The sequence below is a fragment of the Pecten maximus genome, chromosome 5, assembly GCF_902652985.1.
Source record: "Pecten maximus chromosome 5, xPecMax1.1, whole genome shotgun sequence".
Classification (NCBI taxonomy): Eukaryota; Metazoa; Mollusca; class Bivalvia; order Pectinida; family Pectinidae; genus Pecten; species Pecten maximus.
This window is the reverse complement of record NC_047019.1, coordinates 27490206-27517004: the sequence shown is the minus strand read 5'-3', so window position 1 is coordinate 27517004 and position 26799 is coordinate 27490206. Positions and strand designations below refer to the sequence as shown.

The window sequence follows — 26799 nt, the reverse complement described above, 5'->3', positions numbered from 1 at the left end:
ATACTTTTTTGATAATTTTAAATACAAACATGTGCCCGTCATTGAAAATATTGTGAGGACATCACTACACTAAGTAACAGTAAATTCTCTCCAGAACATGACCCCTTATATGTGTAGAACATGACCCCTTACATGTGTAGAACATGACCCCTTATATGTGTAGAACATGACCCCTTACATGTGTAGAACATGACCCCTTATATGTGTAGAACATGATCCCTTACATGTGTAGAACATGACCCCTTATATGTGTAGAACATGACCCCTTACATGTGTAGAACATGAACCCTTACATGTGTAGAACATGACCCCTTATATGTGTAGAACATGATCCCTTACATGTGTAGAACATGACCCCTTATATGTGTAGAACATGATCCCTTACATGTGTGTTTGTCTTACACTCTAATATTGTGTAAGTACTGAGAATAAAATTGGGAAACATTGGTGTTATATTTCTAATCTAATGGTAGAAGTTGTTTGTTTTGGTGAATGAAGAGGCTTATTGTTCAAATAGAGCTGTAGATCCATTGCTATATAATTGTATTGATACAAGTTCAGTTCAGGATTAATGCTGTTCTGATTTCCATTTTGATGAATCTTTTCCCTCCATTTTCTTACACTGGGTCTAGATCTAGTCCTGAAGACAAGACTCACCTATCATTGGCTGTAAGTTGGGATGGATCTCTGTAAAATAAGAAAGTCTTATTAAGTAGGTACAACAGTTTCTGGAATTCTGTCTAGACGATGTTTCAATTAAATAGGTTTCTGGAATTCTGTCTAGACAATGTTTCACTTATCTACTAATAACCTCTAATATATGGATAATTTCCAGACTTGCATGCAGCATCACTGAGTATCATACGGAGCAGTCAGAAATTACAACAAAATTTTCAGAAAAGATCTCGTTTATATCCATTCAGCCAAATTAACCAATTTTGGCCCAACCCCTCAGGCCCCAAGGGGCAGCCCCACCATTTGTACAATTTTTAATCCCTACCCCATAGGGGTTCTACCAGTCAAATATGAATTATATTCATTGAAAAGTTTCAGAAGAGAAGTCATTTATGTCAATCTAGCAAAATTGACCCCTTTTGGCTCTGCCCCTCAGACCCATGGGGGTCAGCCCTGTCATTTGTACAACTTTGAATCCCTACCCCAAGGGGATACTACCAGGCAAATATGAGTGATATCCATTAGATAGTTTCAGAGAAGATCAATTCAGCCTAATTGACAAATTTTGGCAACGCCCCTCAGGCCCCCAGGGGTCAGCCCCACCATTTGTACAATTTTGAATCCCCAACCCATAGAGATGCAACCATGCAAATAGGAGCAATATCCTTTGCTTGGTTTCAGAGAAGTCGTTTATATTAATAGAGCAAAATTACCCCTTTTGGACCTGCCCCTCAAGACCCCTGGGGGATCAGCCCCACCATTTGTACAATTTTGAGTCCCAACCCCATACGGATGCTTCTGCTTCAAGCTCACCTTGTAACAAATGATTGTCAAAAATATGATTTTCCTATATAAACTATAGTAAATTTTACCATCTCCCCATGGGCAAACACGAGACCCCATGGTCATGAAACTCACAAGCTGGGTAAAGCACCTTAAGACCTTTCTACCTCTGAAGAGTATTTGATTATTTGATTTTAGTCAATTTGACTCTTTTTGGCCCCGCCCCTCTGGGGACCATATATAAGTCACGATTCAAGTTGACATTTGGCCATGGAATTTTCCTGCCAAATTTCATTGGAGAAGAAGTCGAAAATGTAAACTCTTACGACGGACGCCACATGACAAAACATGATCGCAATAGGTCATCTGAGACTTCGTTTCAGTTGACCTAAATATAACAAACTTTAACTATAAATAGATGATGACTACCCAGTGATAACGTTGTTCTATAAAATGGAACTATGAAGAATTCTAGTTGATAGGCTTTTAATAGTCTACCATCACCAGATGGTGGAATAAATGTTGGAGAGACAGGATTCTGGAGCCTGGTCAAACTCCTGTGAATGTTTTAAAATCTTAGGAACCAGTTATTACAGACGGATGCTGTATGGGGCTATAGGATCAAACATTGCAGCTGTCAAACTTACTTAAGGCATGGCTTGTGTTGGCTGTAGGGACATCAATGATGGAGGGATTGCCTGAAAGAACAAGAAAACACATACAATTCAAACCAATAAACTAATGTACTACAGCAAAAGTGCCAGGTATAATTCTTTATATAAACTTGTTTATCCCTTTAATAAAGGATTTTCAAATGATCACATCAAAAAGACATTTATTTAAAGTTAATGTTCTGTAACGATCCATATCAGTCAAATGAAAGACTAATCTTTTCTCTTCTTTTCCCTCCTTTCACTCTTCCTTCAAAACATTTAATAACTTTATATAACACCATATAGCAGGAACAACCTGCAATTGTCAAAATCCAAATTCTACATTCAAATTTGAGAAAGATGGTTAATGGCCATTTAGAAATTTAAGAAATTGTTAATGAAGTTTCAATTGTCAAAATCCAAGATGGCTGCCTGTTGGCCATGTTGTTGTCCAAGTTTTACTGGTTGACGGATGTATAAAAAACCCCTAAACTATGTTGAACATAATTGCTTTGGTTGTAGTGAACAAGATCTTAGAGGAATTGAGTAAGAAATAGAAAACTTCTTGCACTTTCTACACAATGCCCATATTTTGCAAGAAAAGGGGCATCACTCTGCTAAAAATAATCACAAAATTCTGTTACACACTCTTGCTTGAGCTTTTGTGCAAAAAAAATATTTGTATGAAGTTTTCATAAAAATCTGTTAATAAATAAAGGCTACAGAGTGCTAAAAAGGAAAAGTTAACAGACGGACGTACGGACAGCCAGGGTATACCATAATACAACCCGTCGTTGACGGACGTTTAAAAAACTATTGACTTTTGAGTTCTTTATTGAATCAACTTGGGATCATCAAGTGTCAAATTAGTATTTTCCCTAACACAACCAAGCTGTACTTGTGTATATATCCTACTACACATATATGCTATACACACAACGAACCTGTACTTGTGTGTACATCACACTACACACATACTACACACACATCCAACCTGTACTAGTGTGTACATCCCACTACACATATACTACACACACAACCTACCTGTACTGGTGCGTACATCCCACTACACATATACTAAACACACAACGAACCTGTACTTGTGTATACATCCCACTACATACATACTACACACATAACCAACCTGTACTAGTGTGTACATCCCACTACACATATAATACACACACAACCTACCTGTACTTTTGTGTACATCCCACTACACATATACTACACACACAACCAACCTGCACTGGTGTGTACATCCCACTACACATATAATACACACACAACCAACCTGTACTGGTGTGTACATCCCACTACACATATACTACACACACAACCTACCTGTACTGGTGTGTACATCCCACTACACATATACTACACACACAACCTACCTGTACTGGTGTGTACATCCCACTACACATATACTACACACACAAACAACCTGTACTGGTGTGTACATTCCACTACACATATACTACACACACATAACCAAATTGTACTTGTGTGTACATCCCACTACACATATACTACACACACAACCTACCTGTACTGGTGTGTACATCCCACTACACATATACTACACACACAACCTACCTGTACTGGTGTGTACATCCCACTACACATATACTACACACACAACCAACCTGTACTGGTATGTACCTCTCACTACACACACAAACAACCTGTACTGATGTGTATATCCCACTACACATATACTACACACATAACCAACCTGTACTGGTTTGTACATCACACTACACACATAACCAACCTGTACTGGTGTGTGCGTCCCACTACACATATACTACACACACAACCAACCTGTACTGGTGTGTACATCCCACTACACATATACTACACACACAACCAACCTGTACTGGTGTGTGCGTCCCACTACACATATACTACACACACAACCAACTTGTACTGGTGCGTACATCCCACTACATATATACTACACACACAAGCAACCTGTATTTGTGTGTACATCCCACTACACATATACTACACACACAACCAACCTGTACTGATGTGTGCATCCCACTACACATATACTACACACATAACCAACCTGTACTGGTGTGTACATCCCACTACACATATACTACACACATAACCAACCTGTACTGGTGTGTACATCCCACTACACATATACTACACACATAACCAACCTGTACTGGTGTGTACATCCCACTACACATATACTACACACATAACCAACCTGTACTGGTGTGTACATCCCACTACACATATACTACACACATAACCAACCTGTACTGGTGTGTACATCCCACTACACATATACTACACACATAACCAACCTGTACTGGTGTGTACATCCCACTACACATATACTACACACATAACCAACCTGTACTGGTGTGTACATCCCACTACACATATACTACACACATAACCAACCTGTACTGGTGTGTGCGTCCCACTACACATATACTACACACACAACCAACCTGTACTGGTGTGTGCGTCCCACTACACATATACTACACACACAACCAACTTGTACTGGTGCGTACATCCCACTACATATATACTACACACACAAGCAACCTGTATTTGTGTGTACATCCCACTACACATATACTACACACACAACCAACCTGTACTGATGTGTGCATCCCACTACACATATACTACAAACACAACCAACCTGTACTGGTGTGTACATCCCACTACACATATACTACACACACAAACAACCTGTACTGGTGTGTACATCCCACTACACATATACTACACACACAACCTACCTGTACTGGTGTGTACATCCCACTACACATATACTACATACACAAACAACCTGTACTGGTGTGTACATCCCACTACACATATACTACACACACAACCAATCTGTACTGGTTTGTACATCCCACTACACATATACTACACACACAACCTACCTGTACTGGTGTGTACATCCCACTACACATATACTACACACACAAACAACCTGTACTAGTGTGTACATCCCACTACACATATACTACACACACAACCAACCTGTACTGGTGTGTACATCCCACTACACATATACTACACAAACACAACCTACCTGTACTGGTGTGTACATTCCACGACACATATACTACACATATACTACACACACAACTAACCTGTATTTGTGTGTACATCCCACTTCACATATACTACACACACAACCTACCTGTACTGATGTGTACATCCCACTACACATATACTACACACACATAACCAACCTGTACCGGTGTGTACATCCCAGTACACATATACTACACACACAACCAACCTGTAATGGTGTGTACATCCCATTACACATATACTACACACACACACAACCTACCTGTACTGGTGTGTACATCCCACTACACAGATACTACACACACAACCAACCTGTACTTGTGTGTACATCCCACTACACATATACTACACATAACCAACCTATACAGGTGTGTACATCCCACTACACATATACTACACACACAACCTACCTGTACTGGTGTGTACATCCCACTACACATATACTACACACACATAACCAACCTCTACTGGTGTGTACATCCCACTACACATATACTACACACACAAACAACCTGTACTTGTGTGTACATCCCACTGCACATATACTACACACACAACCAACCTGTACTTGTGTGTACATCCCACTACACATATACTACACACACAACCAACCTGTACTCGTGTGTACATCCCACTACACATATACTGCACACACAACCAACCTGTACTGGTGTGTAAATCCCACTACACATATACTACACACATAACCAACCTGTACTGGTTTGTACATCCCACTACACACATAACCAACCTTAAAAGTGTACTGGTGTGTACATCCCACTACACATATACTACACACACAACCAACCTGTACTGGTGTGTACATCCCACAACACATATACTACACACACAACCAACTTGTACTGGTGCGTACATCCCACACATATACTACACATAACCAACCTGTACTGGTGTGAACATCCCACTACACACATACTACACACACAACCATCCTGTACTGGTGTGTACATCCCACTACACATATACTACACACACAACCAACCTGTACTTGTGTGTACATCCCACTGCACGCATATACTACACACACAATCAACCTGTACTTGTGTGTAGATCCCACTACACATATACTACACACACAACCAACATCTACTCGTGTGTACATCTCAATACACATTTACTACACATAACCAACCTGTACTGGTGTGTACATCCCACTACGCTGTTCTAGTACTGATCTCACACAAACAAACCTGCAAATCTTGTACCTGTACTTTTCACTGTCCTCTGTTTTTTACCTGGCGATGGACCTGCAAAGTGAAATAGTGTTAAATAGATATAATAGAAATCAATATATCCAGTAAAAAAAATACAGCCAAGTGGCTTTTCATAAACAGGTATTTGACTTTGCACTTGGATACAAAATATTTGTACTTATTAGGCCAAGATGAGATTGTGTAAAGAAACTTTTTTCTTGCAACATATTACACCAGTATATATGTCTGTAAAAATTTTGGCACAGAACTTGAATGTTTGCAATACAACAGATCTATTTTAAAGGAAACCATATAATGCCCTGCTCTTTTCAAATACAATACAGATGAATCTACCAAATCCCTAGATGATATACTTGAATTCATTTATCAAGTAGTGCTAAAGCTCAACATTGAACTCATCTGTATATAAATGAAATGTACTTAAACAAGAGGGGCCATGGGCCTTAGCGGTCACCCGAGTCTTAAACATATAGCTTAATTAATCTTCTATGTATTTGCAATATATTTCTAAACAGTTCCTATGTAAATAGTAGTATAGTTTCGCCCTCCTCATAATTCTAACCAAATTTGTATCATTTTCATTAAAATGTGATTTTCCTACATTAACTGTATTCAAGTTTACCACCTCTCTAGGGAGAAACATGAAAGCTATGGGCCATGAAATTTACAATTTTGATAAAAATCACCGAAGACCTTTCAATCCTAAAGTATTTGATTCTACCAAATCTGGGTCTTGAGAAGAGTTTTGAAATTCCAGTCAATTTGATCCAAAAACAAGGGATTTACATTCAGGAAATTTTGAATTTTGGCGGGAAAACATTCTTCAACGTTATATTTGCGTCATTTTGGATGATTTGACCTTGAAACATTGCACACATCTTCATAAAATAGCTTCTTTAAAATATAAATATATATATCTAAATCATTTTGAAAGATTTTTTATTTTGTTTTAATTTTTTCATCATTTGACCCCTGTGTGCCAAACATCAAACTTTCATGTGTATAGATAAACGAGCAGAAACCTTTTATGTCCAATTTGGTGATTTTTTAACTTTGGCGTGAACAAATTGGGCTTTATTTTTTCAAAGTGCCATGCCTCTGTCATTTTTCATCTGATATCATAAAACTTGCATTCTGTTTCAGCGGATCATGGTCTTTCATATGCGACTAAAAAAATAACTCAATTTAAGATTTTTATTTTTGACCGACTTTTGTCCTCATAACAAGTTAAGGTATTTGACCTTTAAGCTTGACATTCTCTGATAGTGTGTCATTGAGAAAAATAAGCCCTGACCAAATGCTAATCAATTTCCATTAAAAATGAAACATTTACAATTTTGGCAGACCTTTAGCCAAGGAAGGTTTCAACAAAATTTGATCAAAAATAGTTCAGGAGTTTTTGAGAAGAAGTCGAAAATGTAAAATGTAAACTAACTAAAGACAATGACAGAAGCTTAATTTGCTCAGGTGACTTAAAAATGGCCTTAAATGTAGTATTATCAATTTATCTTCATGTAATTTTGAGTTGTTATGTCAAAATGGAAGTTTCCGATTCTAATATAAGGCTGGAATGATCAATACATTTCCTTTTCAATTAAACGTAGGTAGCTACTTGATAAGTATGATACCTGTTTTGGGGGAAAAACCCAAAAGAGAGATTGCATGTGTTGTCTGTTTTTCAAACCTCACAAACCTCGATATTGTTTAGACCTTTTCTTGCAATTTAAGCCAAATGTTTAGACTTGTGAACATTTAATCCATTGCTGGACTTTCTTTTGTCAAATTGAATGTCTTCTTTTTGCTCTGCAGGATGTATTGGAGATTTCGGAATTATGGAAAACAAAGACTTTTTACTGATAATGTAAATATTAGCATAACTGTATAAGGTAACTATCTGAGGGGGCTACGACTCCCAAACTGGGAGAACACAATATTAAATTATACCAGTAACAGTAAGGCTTCTGCCTAATAGCTCAATAATAAAGGCAAAGTGAGCTGGGGGCACAAAAAGATAAACCCCCACCCTCCTAATCAATAAAATGAATCTGTCCAGTGGTTCATAAGATATCATATATGTACCAGTTTCTTTTTGGAAGTGGTCAAGTGCAGCCTCTGACATTGACAGAAAACCACCTAAATCTAATCAGCTATAGAATTTCATCCGGAATGTTATGGTCTGAATATGAACTATACTTCTGTCCAGGAGTTCAAGATTTATCTGGTACTCAAGCTTTTTATTTTAAAATTGGCCATGTGTGACCTTTAACCTGGACCATTATGACAACCAAAATGTGTAATTATAAATCAAGTGTAGAATTTCTTGTTGTGATGATATGGTACAAATATCAACTAATTCTGTCCAGGACAACCAGGATATCAAGAAATATCCTGTGCTACACTATTTTTTTTAAAGTGGTCAAGTACAACATTTGAATTTAACCTTTTTCGATGACCACCAAAATCTAATTTGGTTTAGAACATGATGACATGATGGCTATGGTGTGAATATGAATTAAATCTCTCCAGGGGTTCACAAGATATTTTATACACAAGTTTGTTATGAATGCATGCAGTGACACACAAAGTATACCCCGATTACTTAAGTAGGGTGTTAAAATATCGGCTATTTCCTTCAGGATTTTTTATTCTGATTGAACATTTCTGATATACAAACAAAGTTCTCACCTCCATTCTGGATATCCTTGATTTTCTCTTCTTCATTCTCCACATGTGTAGCTAGCCGTCGGTGAATGCGCTTCAATTTTTGAACCAAAGCTTTATAATCCCCCACAGCTATTGTCTCATGTTCCATAAGACAGTCAAAGAGACCAAATACATCAGTAATGCGATGTTTAATCTCTCTCTCAGACAACGGGTTTTCTCTGAATTGTTCTATCAACTGTTTGAGCTGATCATTGTTCAGCCACTTATAAAGGTGATTCTTTAAGTTGTTATGGATATCTATCTCATTAGAGTGTTGACAACCCGAGGGTCCTGGCCTGGCAGCCATTTTCTAACAATTAACCTGAAAAAAAAAAGAATAATAATCTATGTGCAAACAACAAGCAAATCTAAGATACTTATATCTTTATCATCTAATGCATCAATGATAAGAGGCTGAAAGGGCTCATATTCCTCATCCGTTACAAAATTACATATTCAAGAACTATAAAGTTAAGGTTGGACAAGTTTAACATTACTCAATGTTATGCTCTAAAACTGCTGGTTTTGACTCAAAATACGTAAATTAATTGCTAAAGTGTCAAGATTGGACTGCACATTGATTCACAAGACACAGGACACAAATAAATACATTTGTTACATAATATCTAAGGGTTATCAAACATAACAGCATTAGTAAAGGTTTCCTTAAATTATAGATATTCGTTGACCGAGTTTCCCCTAAATAGTAAAAGTAACAAACCAATGCCCAAAGGGCAATTTTTTGTAGCTTTATTTTGGAATCTCAACTTCTTCAAAGATTTAACCCCGAAACTTAGTCCTGCTATTCCCTAGGGGTGTGAAAAGACCCAAAGAACGACATGATTGTGTTTAAAGAAACTACAAGTCTTTTGGTTTCAAAGATATAAGAAAGCAACTACCGTATTTGACCTCATAAGGGCACAAAGCTCGGATAATTGACAGTGGGAGCGCCCTTATTAAGATTATAGTTATTCTGAAGTTTTATGAAACAGACTATACCTTATAGCAGAATACCCAAGGCTGTGGAAACGGTAAAATATTCAGTCATAAAAATATTCCAGATGAACTTAGATATCTATTCATTATCATATATTAAGCATTAAACATCACTTGAATATTCCTGTAAATTTGTAAACCATGCCAGCTGATCTTCAGACCAGAGAATGTGTTCGATCATTTATGTTCAAATGGAACTCTTTTGTGTTCTATTTATGGACACAGGTGATTTCCCAGATCATATCAGACATTGTTTTCATTGACCTAATAATTGATTTACAATGTCTTTTACTAGCTTTCTGTTCTGAACAAAAGTTATTTATCAACAAGAATGAAGTCTTTTACTTTATCTTCAAATAAAGATGGTAAGTTATTATTTGTATGTGTGTTTAGTTTCGGGTGTTCTTTGCACTGACCTGTCATCCGTAGGAATAGACAAAATGTGACGAAAACTGTCTTCCAGTTTAACTTGAACACATAAAGTTGCAAAACATTTCAAATGAATTATTACTTTTGAACACCATTTTGACACTCAGTCAAAGATGTATTTCCTTGAAAAAACGTAGAGGCGCCCTTATTAGGTCAAAGACGGTAAGTCTGCTCTTTTGCAATACAATGTATATCATTTTATATAAGACCTGCAGCCAATTTCATCTTGAGTTAATATTAGATAAAATTTTATCAACATTTAAATATACTTGGCAAAGTCAGGATGACAGATTCAAGTATATACGAAATTAATTAAAGAGTAATGTCTTAAGACTTGAAAAATAAAAACATTCACTCCTTATGAAAATAGGATGACGTCATAGGACTACAGGTGGAAAAGACGGGAATTCCCCAGGTGGGAGTTCCCCGTCCACTGTAATATGTCAGGCGTTACTGTCGAGTACCCGAGTGCTCTTATTTGCCATATTAAATATATACAGTGACATATAATTTCTTAGGCAGTGAAAACTTCAAACTTTAAGTTGATATAAATTTCACATCGTTTGAACTTCAAATGAGTGATCTAGGGGATGGAGTCACTAATTACAACCTAGGTTAGTTGTGCGAGTCGCGATATCAGTTGATTCGGGCGCGACGAATTACCCAAATCTACCCAAATCTACCTTAATCTACTATGTAAATCAAACAAAATCATACTTACAGCTGATAATTTGGGAACGTGAACTTGTTAAATCAATTTTTAGTGCATCATTGTCGCGTAAAGCACCATGATTTGATCTAATGTACACAAACACTCTAACTTACAACCCCTGCTTAATTTTGATTCTTAAACCAATCGACAAAGACCGTACGTAATAATTATTAAAAAATGACAAAAACATTGTTATGATACGTTATTGATGTAATATATATTGATGTCCGTATAAACACTTATTTTGGTTTGACCGGGCTTGAGACGCGAATGGTGGCTGTGAATAATATTACACAAATTTAATATGGCATAAAGGCAGACATTTTAATCAATACAAATGCTCCTATATCACACTTTTAAGAATCTGATCATAGTAAGAAGGACCATTTTAAGACAAATTGTTTAACTGGTGAGTTTGGGGCCTTTTTCAGAAATATGCATAGTTTACCCAAAACGAACGGTTGAAAATTGTTTTTTTTCTAAAAACAGTCTTCTTGTCATGTCTAGAGTTCTTTATAGTGTCATTTGCATTTCAAGGTCAAAATAAAAACAGTGTTTATATATCATAAAGTCAAATCTGGTAAAACCAATGCTGCTATTTTGCGCTTTAGACTCTTGTGAGCAAAACGACAGAGCTATTTGATGCAATTGATGGGATACAAATGAGCTAATGATGTTCCCCATTAAACATGCATTTTTCGCATGTTTTGTTGAAATTTATAAACAGCTTAACAAATTACATGTCAACAGCAAGTCCCACTGTTTGCCATGATAAATCATGTTAAATTGCACCATAGTAGGAAATTTTGATTGGATTTGCTGTTTAGATGCTCTTAAAATTTAGTATTGCCAGGAAGTCAGAAGTGTCTTTTTGTTTTGCTTTAGGCCTACTTGACGAAGCCACAATCGTGAATGGCGCTACCAAACTCACAAGTGACAATGGGCTGTATGTAGAAACCGGTTAGGACCCCTCATTGTATGAAGAAAAACATAAAACTTTCTAATTTCATAAAATTGTTCATAGTCAGTGTCCTTTTTACCTAGCCAACGCTCTATCTGCTCGTCATACTAATATACATTCTCATAACACAAGAAAAGCAAGCAATTAGTAGTGCACTTAGTTTACTTGTGCTGTAGCTAAATGTAGTGCACTACTAGTAGTCTATTATAGGTCCCTGTTTAAACATAGTGCACTAGGAGTGCACTAGGGTGTAAAGGTTAGCTTACATTCAACTGTACAAATGTATCATAGGTACTTCCTATATACATTGATATACGAGATTAAAGAGTAATGTATAAAGACTTGAAAAACAAAAACATACACTCCTGATGACGTCATACTAGGACCACAGGTGGAAAAGGCGGGAATTCCCCAGGTGGGAGTTCCCCGTCCACTGTAAAATGTCGGGCGTTACTGTCGAGTACCCGTGTGCTCTTATTTGCCATTAAATATATACAGTGACATACTTTCGTAGGCAGTGAAAACTTCAAACTTTAATTTTATATAAATTTCACATCGTTTGAACTTCAAATGAGTGAATTAGGGGATGGAGTCACTAGTTACAACCTAGTTATAGCAGAGACATATCTGTATATATGTCTCTGGTTATAGCCTATACGTAGTTGTGAGAGTCTCGATATCGGTTATTATGATTCATAGGAATTCCCACCATATATCTACTTTCTTTATCTCGATTTTGATTTACATTAATTCAATTAACGAACAAAGAGAGATGTACATGTAAATAGGCCTATACTGTAGGAATATGAATTAAATAGGAACATGCATTTGAAGCCGTTACCCGATTCTGTGCTGTAAGTCACAGACACAACGTTAACTTCACCGAAAATAAAATAGCCAGTGGTGATCAGCCCTGTTCGATAAACTTTAAGCAAACAAACTAACTTTCATCCCTTCCTATGTCATTTCTTAGTTCTGTAATGTGTTTTTAAAACTATACGATGCCACGCCATAATTACCTGCTTTTCCTGACCAGTCCGATAGCTACATGTATAGATACTTTAACCAACTGTTGCCTAGCTGCCAAGGTCCGTCACTGGGTATAACGAGACATGCGCAATAGGAACCTTTTTTTTCCAAATATGACATCATCTTTCGCACATTTCGGCACTACAGCCAATTGAGTTTTTACCTATTTAATTCAGATAACTGTATCTAAACTGTATTTCGTATAAAGATTATATCGCTATTCAAGCACAGATATCCCTATTTTAATTTCTTAAACTTTATCTGTATGTCTTTAGTAGAAATATGCATTGAGAAATAGAGATAAAGTTATAGCTGTATTGAAATAGACCTAGGTGTATATATGTATTTTATATATGAATACATTGTACGTATAATAGAGATATTTCTATTTAATATATATTAGTACCTGTTTGGTATGCCAAGCACTGGGCCGATACACGTCCACAACATATAAATCAATGTCTGAGACTGTGACGCATAATACTTTTAGTAGGCCCAATGCATTTTGGCGAATTTTCAGGTTTGTGAATTTTCAAGAAAATCAATAGAAAAATAAGTCATGAAAAATCATTGAACAATTGTCAAATATGCATGAAACATAAAGCAACTATATTACTGTGGACAAGTCGAAGTGTATAATATAGAGACGGCTTGCTCATTTGCATATACGATTACGACCCCCTTAATTATTTAAAAAAGGCATTGAAAACATAAACTTGTATCAATACATGGCCAATGATAGTTCATAAGGAGAACTGAAAGGGAACTTTCATGCAATAATTTGTGAAATGATAAAAAAGTAAACAAACTTGACTAAATTGTCCCTTTAAAACAGAATATGCCTAACTCCAACAACGTTAGCGGTATATGTTAACATTATAGGAATTAGAACAGTAGAAACAAAGAAAACAGTATTTCAAAGAAGGCAATCATCGGCATATACGTGAAACGACTAAAGAGTCCAGTCATTTTACAAACAAAAAACAAAAAAAAAACTATCCTCAAAATAATTGAAACGAATTTTTTTTTTATCTATTTATTTATTTTTTGATGAAAGTTATCAGTATAATAATAGGAAAAAAGGCTCACGGAATAGGATATTAATTCAGATTGAAAGGAAAGGGGGATAGAAAATAAGACTTATTGCTATATATTGAAGATTCAGAAATGAGAGATTTTACTTTCACATATTAGAATTTATGAGTGTTCAAACTTGCAGGGGCTGACTGGGGGTTGTTTTACAGTCTAAATCGAGTGAGAGGGATGGGATGGGGGCGGGGCTATATTTCCGTCTGTATATATAAGTAACACCAAAGTTTGTCAGTGCTCTAAATGTAAAAGGGATACAACGTCTCGGACAAGTTCGAGTTTCAGGGCTGTCCGGTCATGGTCAATGATAACATAAATCAAAGCAGGAGTTCCACAGGGATCGATTTTAAGTTCCTTACTATTTTCAAATTCCAGAAACGGTATTGCTCAAAACACCGATTGCACTATAAAACTATTTGCTGACGATACGTCACTAGATTTTGAAGTGGAGTCACCGGATCTGCCTGTCAGCCCTTTGAACGATAATCACGAGCGATGTAAACATGAATGGATTGTTTATTTTAACCATAACAAAACTGTAACAATGACTGTAGGCAAGCAACTTGATAAACCGATTCAACGTTCTTTGTTTATGAACAACATTTAATTAACAAAAGTCACATGTCACAAACACCTTGGTATCTCCATCTCAGCTAAAGGAAGTTGGACTGATCATATAAATACTGTACGTTATTAGCAAAGCCTCTAAAAACTTAGTCTACTTGGGATTCTAAAGGGTCATCTATATAGACGAATAATGATGATCATTCAAACACGAACAAATATCTAAAAATGTGCACAAAAATAGTCATAAAATTTACCAAAATGTTTGTTTTGGACATGTAGTTTATTAAAACACCATTAATTTGCTGTAGATGCTAACATTTTTTTCTATAGTGTTACTTTGTGGTTAGATGTAGCATGAACTAATTCCAGGTCACAAAAATAACCAAACCTGAAAAACAGCCAAGCTGTTATACTCAACAGTGTATATAGTACAGGAAGGAGTGTTTGTCTGGACTGGATCTACACTTATTTTGTTTTGACCTTGAAACGCAAATGGCGGCTGTGAATAATATTACACAAATATGGCATAACGAGAGACATTTTAATCAGTACAAATGCTCCTATATCACACTTTTAAGAGATCTTATCATAGTAAGAAGGGCCGTTTTAAGACAAATTGTTAAATTTGTGAGTTTTGGGCCCTTTTCGGAAATATCCATACTTTACCCAAAACGAACGGGTGAACATTGTTTTTTTCTAAAAACAGTCTTCTTGCCATGTCTAGAGTTCTTTATAGTGTCATTTGCATTTCAATGTCAAAATAAAAACAGTGTTTAAACCAATGTTCCTATTGCTCCTGACATGAAATGACTAGTTTGTGCAATACATGTATATGCGAAAAATGCATTTTTCGCATGTTTTGTTGAAATTTGCAAACAGCGTGGATTGTGAATATATCAATTAATTAAAACCGCAAAAGGCATGAAACAAAAATTGTTGAGTTGTTTCTTTTAATTTTGTTAGCAATGGTGTCTTAACGTAGATTCACTGGAACTAAATTATCTTAGCAACGTTCAAAATGACACCAGTTCCATATTCAAATGTTACAGTTGATCTCCGTAAACGAATAAATAACCGAACGCTTAATAGGACAAATTGATTATCCATGTTGATCAATATCAGATACATGAATATCTTATTATTGTTAAAATTTATACGAAAAGTCTTTATACTGGTCTCCAAAGGTCAAAGGTCAAAATTGTTTATCAATGTTAATTAATATCGTATACATTTTACATGCATATCATACTACAGTTTGAAGATATACCAAAGGTCCTTATATGGGTCATCAAAGGTCACAGGTCAAATTGTCAGTCAATGTCGATCAATATCGAGTACGTGTTATATGCATATCTTATAACAGTCATAAGTTATACCAAAGGTCATTATATGTGTCACCAAATATCGAATTGTTAATCAATATCGAGCAATATCTTATGCTTGTTAAATTGCATATAGACTTGAATCTTATAACAGAGCAACATGTACATGTGGTTCACTTTTCAACGGGTCCGTGTTCAACAGCTACACATGGAAAAGAGAGACCTGGTGGTGTCCATTTTCAACAGGAGACTCAGTTTTCCTCGGCGTCCTGGTTCTATTTTCAACGTTGAAAATTCCCACGGAGGTCCATTTTCAACGTTACAACGATAGCTGAGGATTCAACACACAAACAAATTACAGAGACAAGTCATGTTAATGAGTTTGGTATTTCAAACATGTGAATGTGAACATTTGCTCCGACTGGCCAAACTGTGCAGAAGTGTTTGAAATAACAATGCACTGGAATATCGCCGGGGTCCATGCGCTTTATTAGAAATAAATGAATATAGTATTCGGAGCGCAAGAAACACCATTCTTTTTTAATTAATTACCTGACCTACTTTCTACCGCTTCAGAGTAGAGACCCCGGTATTCAACCTCCGCAAAGTTGATTACTTATTCGATTCCATCATTACATATCTGTTTCTCCTTCATTGATTAGCACTTCAAATGGTTCAAAACCTATAATAAAACGTCCCCATTACCTTTTCAAACATTTTATTCCTTATCCATACCTTATTACCTATTCAATTCCCCCATTACTTATTCGGTTCCTTCATTACTTATTCGTTTTCTCTTTACTATTTCAGACATAAACTGGTTCAAAAATAATTATTTAACATAAATCCAGCCAATAAATAATGGAATAAGGAATAATTAATCAACTTCACGGAGGTTCCTGTTCAGTTTAGAGACCCCGATGTGGAGCTTGGACATGGTGTATATGTACCGACACTATACCGACACTAACATTTTGACTAAATGGTTGGGCCAACCACAGGGGCATGTCCAGTCTTATGTTAAAAGACAGCCAGATATACCTTATATATTATACTAGACACTATAGTATGCCCCTGTGCTTGAACAATGAAAAAAAGAAATTCTGACAATCAAGAGGCCTAAACATTATCGGTTATCTGAGTTCTGATATGTATAGATGATGTTTTGCCCCTCAGCCCTGTGGTCTTATGTGTACATTGTGTATTTCTCCTGTATCACTGTAATTTAACAAAGAGTGGTGCTTTTGTTGCTGCATCTGTTGGTTCATTGTAGCCTATCTAAATTTTGTTGGGAACAATATCCCCAAACTGTGAAATAATAATCGAGTAATATACCAAGATATGACCATTGTAATAAACTATTCTGGTAGCGTGTGGAAAGTACTTTTTTTACTTAACAATGATGATTTTGTTCCCAACACCTTACAAACACTGTCAAGCTGGTTATTCCACTGTAGATTTGTCAACCTTGTATACCTAGAAGTTTGTGGCTGGAGACATTTTCAATGGCGATACTATTGGTTTTGAGGTATACGCAGCTACTTAACAACAACATAGCAACTACATGAAATACTTAAATATTTATACTTAGCTAAGTATGCACTAAGTAAATACTTAAGTCGTTTATGAATAGTACTTAAGTTCTAACTTAAGTTTTATTTAACTAAGTAAAATATTTATAGTTAAGTATAACTTAAGTCAAACATAAGTATTTAACTTAAGATTTTTTATGAATATGGGCCCAGAGGGCCTATATCGATGACCTGGTTGGGTTTGATCAAATGTCAAAATAATGTTCATGTTCAATTCGTTAATAGCTCTATATGTTGGTGTCGAACAATGGTATATGATTATGGCGTTTGATCTCAACTGCTTTTAAGAAATAACTCAGAAACAAAGTTCAGACATAAAGGAGTGTTAAAAGACCGAGGGGATTGTTTTTACAACATAATCGTGTTTAAAGAAAGTAAGTCCAGATTTGATATTTTGACCCTATAGGGTCTATATTTACAACAGGATTGTGTTTATCTCTTGGTACTCAGCGATGCTATATATGGTTATGGGGTGGAGATCTGAACGGTTAGTAGCGACTAAAAGGACTTACTTCTATTGGCCCCGCCCCTCATGCCTGAAGGGGATGGGGGTCAGTGTCACCGTTTATGAAAAACCATTTTCCCTTTCCCTATGGATGTTTCTGACCATATTTGGTGCAAATCTATTCAGTACTTTTTGACTAGAAGCAATTTGAAGGACTTGACCTCTATTTTCCCCATTGGGCAAAACCCCTCTTGCCCCAAGGGGGTCAGAGTCACCATTTATGCAAATTCTGTTCCATGGCATAAGCTCACTGGCCCTTTGGTTAGGGCCAAGTGAGTAAAAAATACAACAAATAGAACTCTTATCAAAGTTATACACTTCCAGCTTTTTTTAATCAATATTGCATGGTCAACTACATAGGTCAAAAACTTTTTAAAAATCTAGTATAGGTACTGAACAACATACGGGAGACCCATCGCATGCCATTCATCAAAGACAAAACCATGACAACACATACAAGTCTGTTTCTCAGCTTCCCGATAAACACAAACTGATACAGGTAGGGATGGTCACACCACAGACCTCAGATCTTTACCTTAGGTTACGTGGCCAGTGATCGGGATACAAAATATACGACACATAGGTAATACAGTAACTGTATTTCGTTGTTTAACTATCAAGGACAACTGACACCTTCCAACCTTGAATGACACCTGTTCAAGTTATACCTTAAATGTATCAGATGAACAATGAGAAAATAAAACCCTATCACCTTGGTTACTATCACCAGAGACCTATATTAATACACATGTAATAATCTGACCAGAAATACCCAACATATCCCCATAGAGTCCCACTGAAGACATGACAGCATTAATTACTTCAAATAAATCTATCAGTCATTTACAAAACATGGCACCAAATCAATCGTTATGGAAACTTTTCATTGGTCGACGCCTGTCCATGGTGGGCGTGGTCACATGTCCCTACAACAGAGAAACAAACTTATTGTTATATATATTGTCCAAATGATTGGTACGCTTTATAGGTAATGCTATTATTGTTTGTTAGATATATCAATGTGTACATTATAAATTTTCTCTGGCATTTCCTATAATCAAGTCTTATGAAGAGTACAAAATACGGATCAGTACCATTTGGGATTTTTTTTAAAACAACATATATTTGTACTACAATTATAGTGTTTTAGTATGTATATGTATGAAGATGTCTAGACGTATACTTAGAAATTATTTTTAATTTCATGCAAGAAATAACCATCTGTATGACCACAGGAATTCATGGTTATTTACATTGTAATAGGAGATGGGAAATGTAACAATCAGACTAGGACTCAAGCCTGGGACTCGAACCTGGGACCTCTGAACTCCGTCCAGTCCAGCTACACATGTATACACCTATAGACACAATCCTAATGTCAATATAATATTTTAATGTCCTTTCCTCACTTGTCTGTTGGTGATATCATGATCTCAAAAGCACTATTAAATGTCCCTTCATGGTCAGTGTATTTTTCATGGTTGATCATTTTATATCAACTGCGGTACAAGTTAACTATGAAGGTACCATACAATAAGCAATAAGCCCAAGAACCATAACACTTTCTGACTCAGTGGGAAGGGATTAACTATTACAAAATAATTAAGTAGCATAAATTGGCATTTCTACATAATTGAAAAGTATACGAATACTTACTAAAAATAAACCCCTGCCCACAAATAAGGCCTTGTCCAGAAATAAGGCCTTGCCCACAAAAAAGGTCTTGCCCACAAATAAACCCCTGCCCACAAATAAGGCCTTGTCCAGAAATAAGGCCTTGCCCACAAATTAGGCCTTGCCCACAAATAAACCCCTGCCCACAAATAAGGCCTTACCCACAAATAAACCACTGTCCACAAATAAGGCCTTGCCCACAAATAAACCCCTGCCCACAAATAAGGCCTTGCCAAAAAATAAACCTGCCCACAAATAAGGCCTTGCCCACAAATAAATCCCTGCCCACAAATAAGGTCTTGCTCAGAAATAAGGCCTTTCTCACAAATAAACCCCTGCTCCCAAATAAGGCCTTGCCCACTAATAAACCCCTGCCCAAATCACAAACAAGTCATCATTTTGAATATCAGGGATGATCCACACTGATTCTGTTATATGTTACACTACACCAATCAGTTTCTACAGATGTATGCCTTCACCACAAGTCAGCCATCACCATGTTAGATTTACAAGGATACATACATGTACACACAGTCAAGGTCTGCCATACAGCTCTAAAGGCCGAAAGACCATTACATCATTTAGAAAAAGAGATTGGCTTTGATTGGTTAGCTATTGAGCGAGCTTATCAAAAAATCTGAATTGACTTATTGATTAAATAGGTCTTAGATAAAGCTAAGGATATCTCCTGAAATTTGCAATTTAATAACATGTTAGAAACTTTGAAACTTGAAAACAGTCAAAAATCAATATGAATTCTAGAAGTCCTAAATAATTTCAAAACTTCACATTACTCTTATAAATTTTCAAAATTCAATTATCTCAATATGCACATGTTTTATTTGATATCAATTTATCCAAAAACAAGATTTAGTTTGGGGTACATGCTTAATTGTATTTAAACAATTGTTGACTTGCAGAAGGACGACCAGACGGACAGAGATAATTTGATGGGTGTATGATAGACGTTACACAGGCTTGTTGAATGTACAGGCAGAATTAGTCTAATCAAGTAAAGATAAGTGAAGGACAATCTGTTTCCTCTACCAGAGATACTGACCTGGCCAACACCATCTCGACTGTAGTACCGCCTCTCAATTACCTGTAAATATATACACGACATATCTATGACAATTAGGCAAAATCTAGAACCAGGTGGGTATGATAGAGACAATTTTTCATTGTATACCAGATGCCCAATCAGTCTGTATCGTTCAGCAACTTTAAAACGCAAAGTTGATGCTGGACGAATGACAATCACAGTACACAGCATAAGCTCATGTGCCCTTTAGGCAGGTGAGCTGAAAAATGGTAGCCCTTTACACTATAGTACAAATGTTTATACATGGCCTTTAACTTACACCTTGGCAGGGTATGAATTGCTCTAGTGTAGCAACACCAGATTAAATCACTCCAGCACTATTAATCGGCCTTCATTGCTCTCAAATGCATTGATATTCTAAATTCTGTACAGTACATAATCCACACATTTATCCGTATAGTACATGTTTGACTGTACAGTATGTCCTAAACTACACAAGGTTGTCATATCATAGGGAGCTTATGGTAATGCATTCGATATACCAGTCATTTCTGGAAATGTAAATGAAAAAGCATTAATAACATCATGTGGTCATTTCTCAATTTATTTAATATTTGTAATTTATTGTATCCTAGATTAGCTGGGGGAGCCATTTTGACCAAATTATACTGAAATAATGATGTCCTGACATTATTTTAACATACAAGGGTTTGCTACATTGGTGTGCATTGGACGGAATCGTAGCTTATATAATTAGATGACACCTGTCATAAAAATGTCCGTCGTCTTGACCAACGACATCGCAGCTACATACACCAGCATGCTACTGGCACAATATCATTAGCCTGTATTATTTGATTATTGAGAAGTTAACCCCAAAGTCAGTCAGACAGATGACTGACCTGCACCCTGGCATAAGTTCACTTGCTTTTCAGGTACAGAGATTGAGTTTTTCATGATTTGCACTCTAAAACACTGCAATGGACTCCCTGCATACATACTGTACTTATTGGTATCCATTTTCAAGAGAACTATACCTACTGAAGTACTAAAGGACCCTACTTACAATGCTCTGGTTGGCTCTTCCTCCTCTTTTATTACATTCTAATTTCTTAGATAGAATCAACATCACTTTCTATTTCACTTCAATATTGAACAGTCTTAGTTCTTAGGTTACATAAGTAAATTCATTCACAATGAGGAATAAGTCTGTGAAAACAGAAGCAAGAGCTACCGTTCTTACACAACGCATTCCGTCTCAATGTGGTCTTGATGTGTATGAAGTTTGATGAAATTATCATGCATAGTTTGAAAGTTATGCTACGGACAAGGTAAGCATTATTTGTTTTGAAAAGGGAAATAACTCTGTGAAAACAGAAGCAAGAGTTACGGTTCTTGCACAATGCACTCCGCCTCAATGTGGACAGTGGTCTTGATGTGTATGGTTTGAAAGTTATGCTCAGGACAAATATTTTACTTATTTACATACTTGCATACGGGCAGATCCCTATATACCCTCGGCGACTCGTCACGCGAGGGAATTATAAATCTATTCACATAAGGAAACATACCAAGCAGGAAAACATCACACAGCAGGACATTCTCCCTTACCTTGTCAAAGAATCGTGATATTTTAACTGCATTCGTTGAGCCTGGTGACAGATGTTTTACATTGTGACAGCTCTGAAATTACAAATTAAAGAGAATATATAAGTAATCTACAGCTACATGAATACATGTATTCAGGGTTACATGTAATATCACTTGCGGTGCAAGCATCTATGTGATGGAATATCTGTATAATAAGATCCCACCCCCAAAGAGATCCTGGTGCTCACCATTGTTTTATGATTATTGGTTATACAAATGTATATTTACATGTATATAATATTATTTAAGTTTGAACTTTTCTGAAATTTTCTCTCAAAAATTTACATGTATATGTTCTATACACATGCAGTATTCACAAAATATGTCAATGTTTTTCTTTTTCTAATCTGCAGCAAAATCAGAGAAAAATAAATAACCTACAAGCCAGAGAAATAGCAATTAAGCTAACAACTTTGAGCGGTCAAAATCCCAGATGGCTCCAAGTCACTGATTCTGTTTACAGATCAGTCCCAAGATCTCAACAGGCTTAATTAGGATCCAAGAAGTTTAGAAAAATTAATATCCATCCAGAGCAACTTATGAAATAGTGATATAACAAATTCAAATTGTCAAAAACTCAAAATGCAAGATGGTCATTCAACCATTTTGACATATTTCAAACCAGATCAGTCTCAAAATTCAATACACATCAAGTTTAAGAAATACCCGTTCAGTACTTGTCAAGAAATATTGATAGTAAACTTTAACAGTCAAAATCCAAGATGGTGGCATGCCATCCATTTTGTTTACAATGAGGGATATATACATTATTGCAAAATTTTGGCCTTTGTTATTTTCAAATGCTAATAAATTAGCTACATATATGGAAGGGAAGTCACCCAAAATTTCTGTTGATATATATCAATAGGTAATCCTTATTTATCAAAAAGATATAAGAAAACCTCTAAGATGGTTTAGCTGTAATCATTTTGTACACAGAAATAAGGGTTGCCCAGGCCACATGGGTATGCACCCTTGAGTGTGCCACTGAGTTATGTCAGATTTATATATTGGCATTACATGTACTTCAATTTCCATGTTCCTTGTGAAGAACTTTTTTTTTAATAAATCAAAAGTATGCTTAATTCTGTAATTGTAGATAATTTGTTAACTTAGCTAGATCAAATTACTTCTACAATATGGTTAATGTTCACATATTACCCTTTCAGCCTATCGGTAATCTTTATACATGTGTTTGCTTATAAATTCTGAAATCTTCCTTCATCAACCCATTTAATATCTATCATAACTGTTTTAACACTGAACTATCAATGGTTACATACATACTATCAAAATATCGTGTATTTCCAGTTTTTCCACTAATTACACTTACAAGGTTGAGTTCCTCTGCCCCACATTCCTCTGCCATACTGGATGCCTTGGTGAGGACTTTTTCACGAAGACTCTGAGCCACATCAGCTTTTGTTCCCACTACTAAAATGGGGATCTGGTTTCCAGCAAACTGTTCAGGGTCATACTCGTACCTAAGACCCAAGACAAGTCATTAGTTTAACTGTTCAGGGTCATACTCGTACCTAAGACCCAAGACAAGTTATCAGTTGAACTGTTCAAGGTCATACTCGTACCTAAGACCCAAGACAAGTTATCAGTTTAACTGTTCAGGGTCATACTCGTACCTAAGACCCAAGACAAGTTATCAGTTTAACTGTTCAGGGTCATACTCGTACCTAAGACCCAAGACAAGTTATCAGTTGAACTGTTCAAGGTCATACTCGTACCTAACGCCCAAGACAAGTTATCAGTTTAACTGTTCAGGGTCATACTCATACCTAAGGCCCAAGACAAGTCATCAGTTTAACTGTTCAGGGTCATACTCATACATGTACCTAAAGCCCAAGACAAGTCATCAGAGTTTATTAGGATACATGTATATGAAACATGTACAATGCTTTTGATTACAGAAGGACCTTAATATATTTTCATTATCCAATAATCATATCAGAAAAATTATGCCACACATACAACCAACATACAAATTTTAATTTGCATTGTCTGTGACAACAATGCTGTGACTACATTGCTGTGACATCATCTAGTAATGATGCCATTATTGTCTGTGACAACATTGACTGTGACAACGTCAAGTAATGATGTCATTATTGTCTGTGACAACATTGACTGTGACAACATTGCTGTAACATCATCTAGTGATGATGTCATTATTGTCTGTGACAACATTGCTGTGACATCATTGACTGTGACATCAGTATCTGTGATAACATTGACTGTGACAACATCTAGTAATGATGTCATTATTGTCTGTGACAACATTGACTGTGACAACATCTAGTAATGATGTCATTATTGTCTGTGACAACATTGACTGTGACAACATCTTGTTATGATGTCATTATTGTCTGTGACAACATTGACTGTGACAACATCTAGTTATGATGTCATTATTGTCTGTGACAACATGTAGTGATGATGTCATTATTGTCTGTAACAACATAGTAACATCATCTGGTAATGATGTCATTATTGTCTGTGACAACATTGACTGTGACAACATTGACTGTGACAACATGTAGTGATGATGTCATTATTGTCTGTAACAACATAGTAACATCATCTAGTAATGATGTCATTATTGTCTGTGACAACATTGACTGTGACAACATTGCTTTGACATCATTAACTGTGACAACACTGTCTGTAACATCATCTAGTGATGGTGTCATTATTGTCTGTGACAACATTGACTGTGACAACATTAACTGTGACAACATTGACTGTGACAACATCTAGTAATGATGTCATTATTGTCTGTAACAACATAGTAACATCATCTGGTAATGATGTCATTATTGTCTATGACAACATTGACTGTGACAACATCTAGTAATGATGTCATTATTGTCTGTGACAACATGTAGTGATGATGTCATTATTGTCTGTAACAACATAGTAACATCATCTGGTAATGATGTCATTATTGTCTGTGACAACATTGACTGTGACAACATTGCTTTGACATCATTAACTGTGACAACACTGTCTGTAACATCATCTAGTGATGATGTCATTATTGTCTGTGACAACGTTGACTGTGACAACATTGTCTGTGACAACATTGCTTTGATATCTTCTAGTTATGATGCTGTTATTGTTTGTGACAACATTGTCTGTGACATCATCTAGTAATGATGTTGTTATTGTCTGACAACGTTGACTGTGACAACATTGTCTGTGACAACATTGTCTGAGACAACATTGCTTTGATATCTTCTAGTAATGATGCTGTTATTGTTTGTGACAACATTGTCGGTGACATCATCTAGTAATGATGTTGTTATTGTCAGTCATTACTATAGACAAAGAGCGCTGGAAATACATTGAAAGCAGGGAATAAATCAATTCTAACACTTGTGTTTATCTAAAATTGAATTTACCAAGCTTATTTATTTAAATACATGTATCATAAAAACAGGTAATTAAATATTACATGAACAATGAACAATGTTAGTCCTTCTTCATAAATATGTGTAAAAGCTGAGACTACTAAGGTCACAATACTAGCTCAGTCTAGTGGGAATTTCCCTGTAGCCTAGTGGCAGGGTGTGGAGAGTATAGGTCACAATACTAGCTCAGTCTAGTGGGAATTTCCCTTTAGCCTAGTGGTAGGGTGTGGAGAGCATAGGTCACCTTACCAGCTCAGTCTAGTGGGAATTTCCCTTTAGCCTGGTGGCAGGGTGTGGAGAGTATAAGGTCACCTTACTAGCTCAGACTAGTGGGAATTTCCCTTTAGCCTAGTGGTAGGATGTGTAGAGTATAAGGTCACCTTACTAGCTCAGACTAGTGGGAATTTCCCTTTAGCCTAGTGGTAGGGTGTGGAGAGCATAGGTCACCTTACCAGCTCAGTCTAGTGGGAATTTCCCTTTAGCCTAGTGGTAGGGTGTGGAGAGCATAGGTCACCTTACCAGCTCAGTCTAGTGGGAATTTCCCTTTAGCCTAGTGGCAGGGTGTTAACCTTGAGAGCGAGAGGTTGCTAGTTTGATCCCTAGTACTGCCAGGGCATTTTTCATGAACCGTTCTTATTACAGATTTGGTGTTGTTGACCACTCCAAATGAAAAATATAT

At 36.3% G+C, this 26799-nt stretch overlaps 2 protein-coding genes across 2 annotated transcripts in view; both read right to left on the bottom strand.

Annotated features, from left to right (window-relative positions):
- Positions 1 to 2143: 2143 nt before the first annotated feature.
- Positions 2144 to 13335, bottom strand: LOC117327708 (the record flags this gene model as incomplete). The annotated part of the gene is given in 4 exon segments (XM_033884825.1): positions 2144 to 2156; positions 6404 to 6460; positions 9113 to 9452; positions 13248 to 13335. Coding segments are annotated over 3 exon segments (395 nt in total), but the record flags the coding sequence as incomplete, so codon positions are not given.
- A 5301-nt stretch (positions 13336 to 18636) lies between these two features.
- The window catches only part of LOC117327707 (rab-like protein 3), a gene marked incomplete in the record, with an annotated part of 12179 nt that continues 4016 nt past the window's right edge, over positions 18637 to 26799 (bottom strand). Inside the window, 4 exon segments of the mRNA XM_033884824.1 lie at positions 18637 to 19258; positions 21067 to 21108; positions 22660 to 22731; positions 24032 to 24182. Of these exon segments, the coding sequence (XP_033740715.1) occupies positions 19196 to 19258; positions 21067 to 21108; positions 22660 to 22731; positions 24032 to 24182 (328 nt within the window).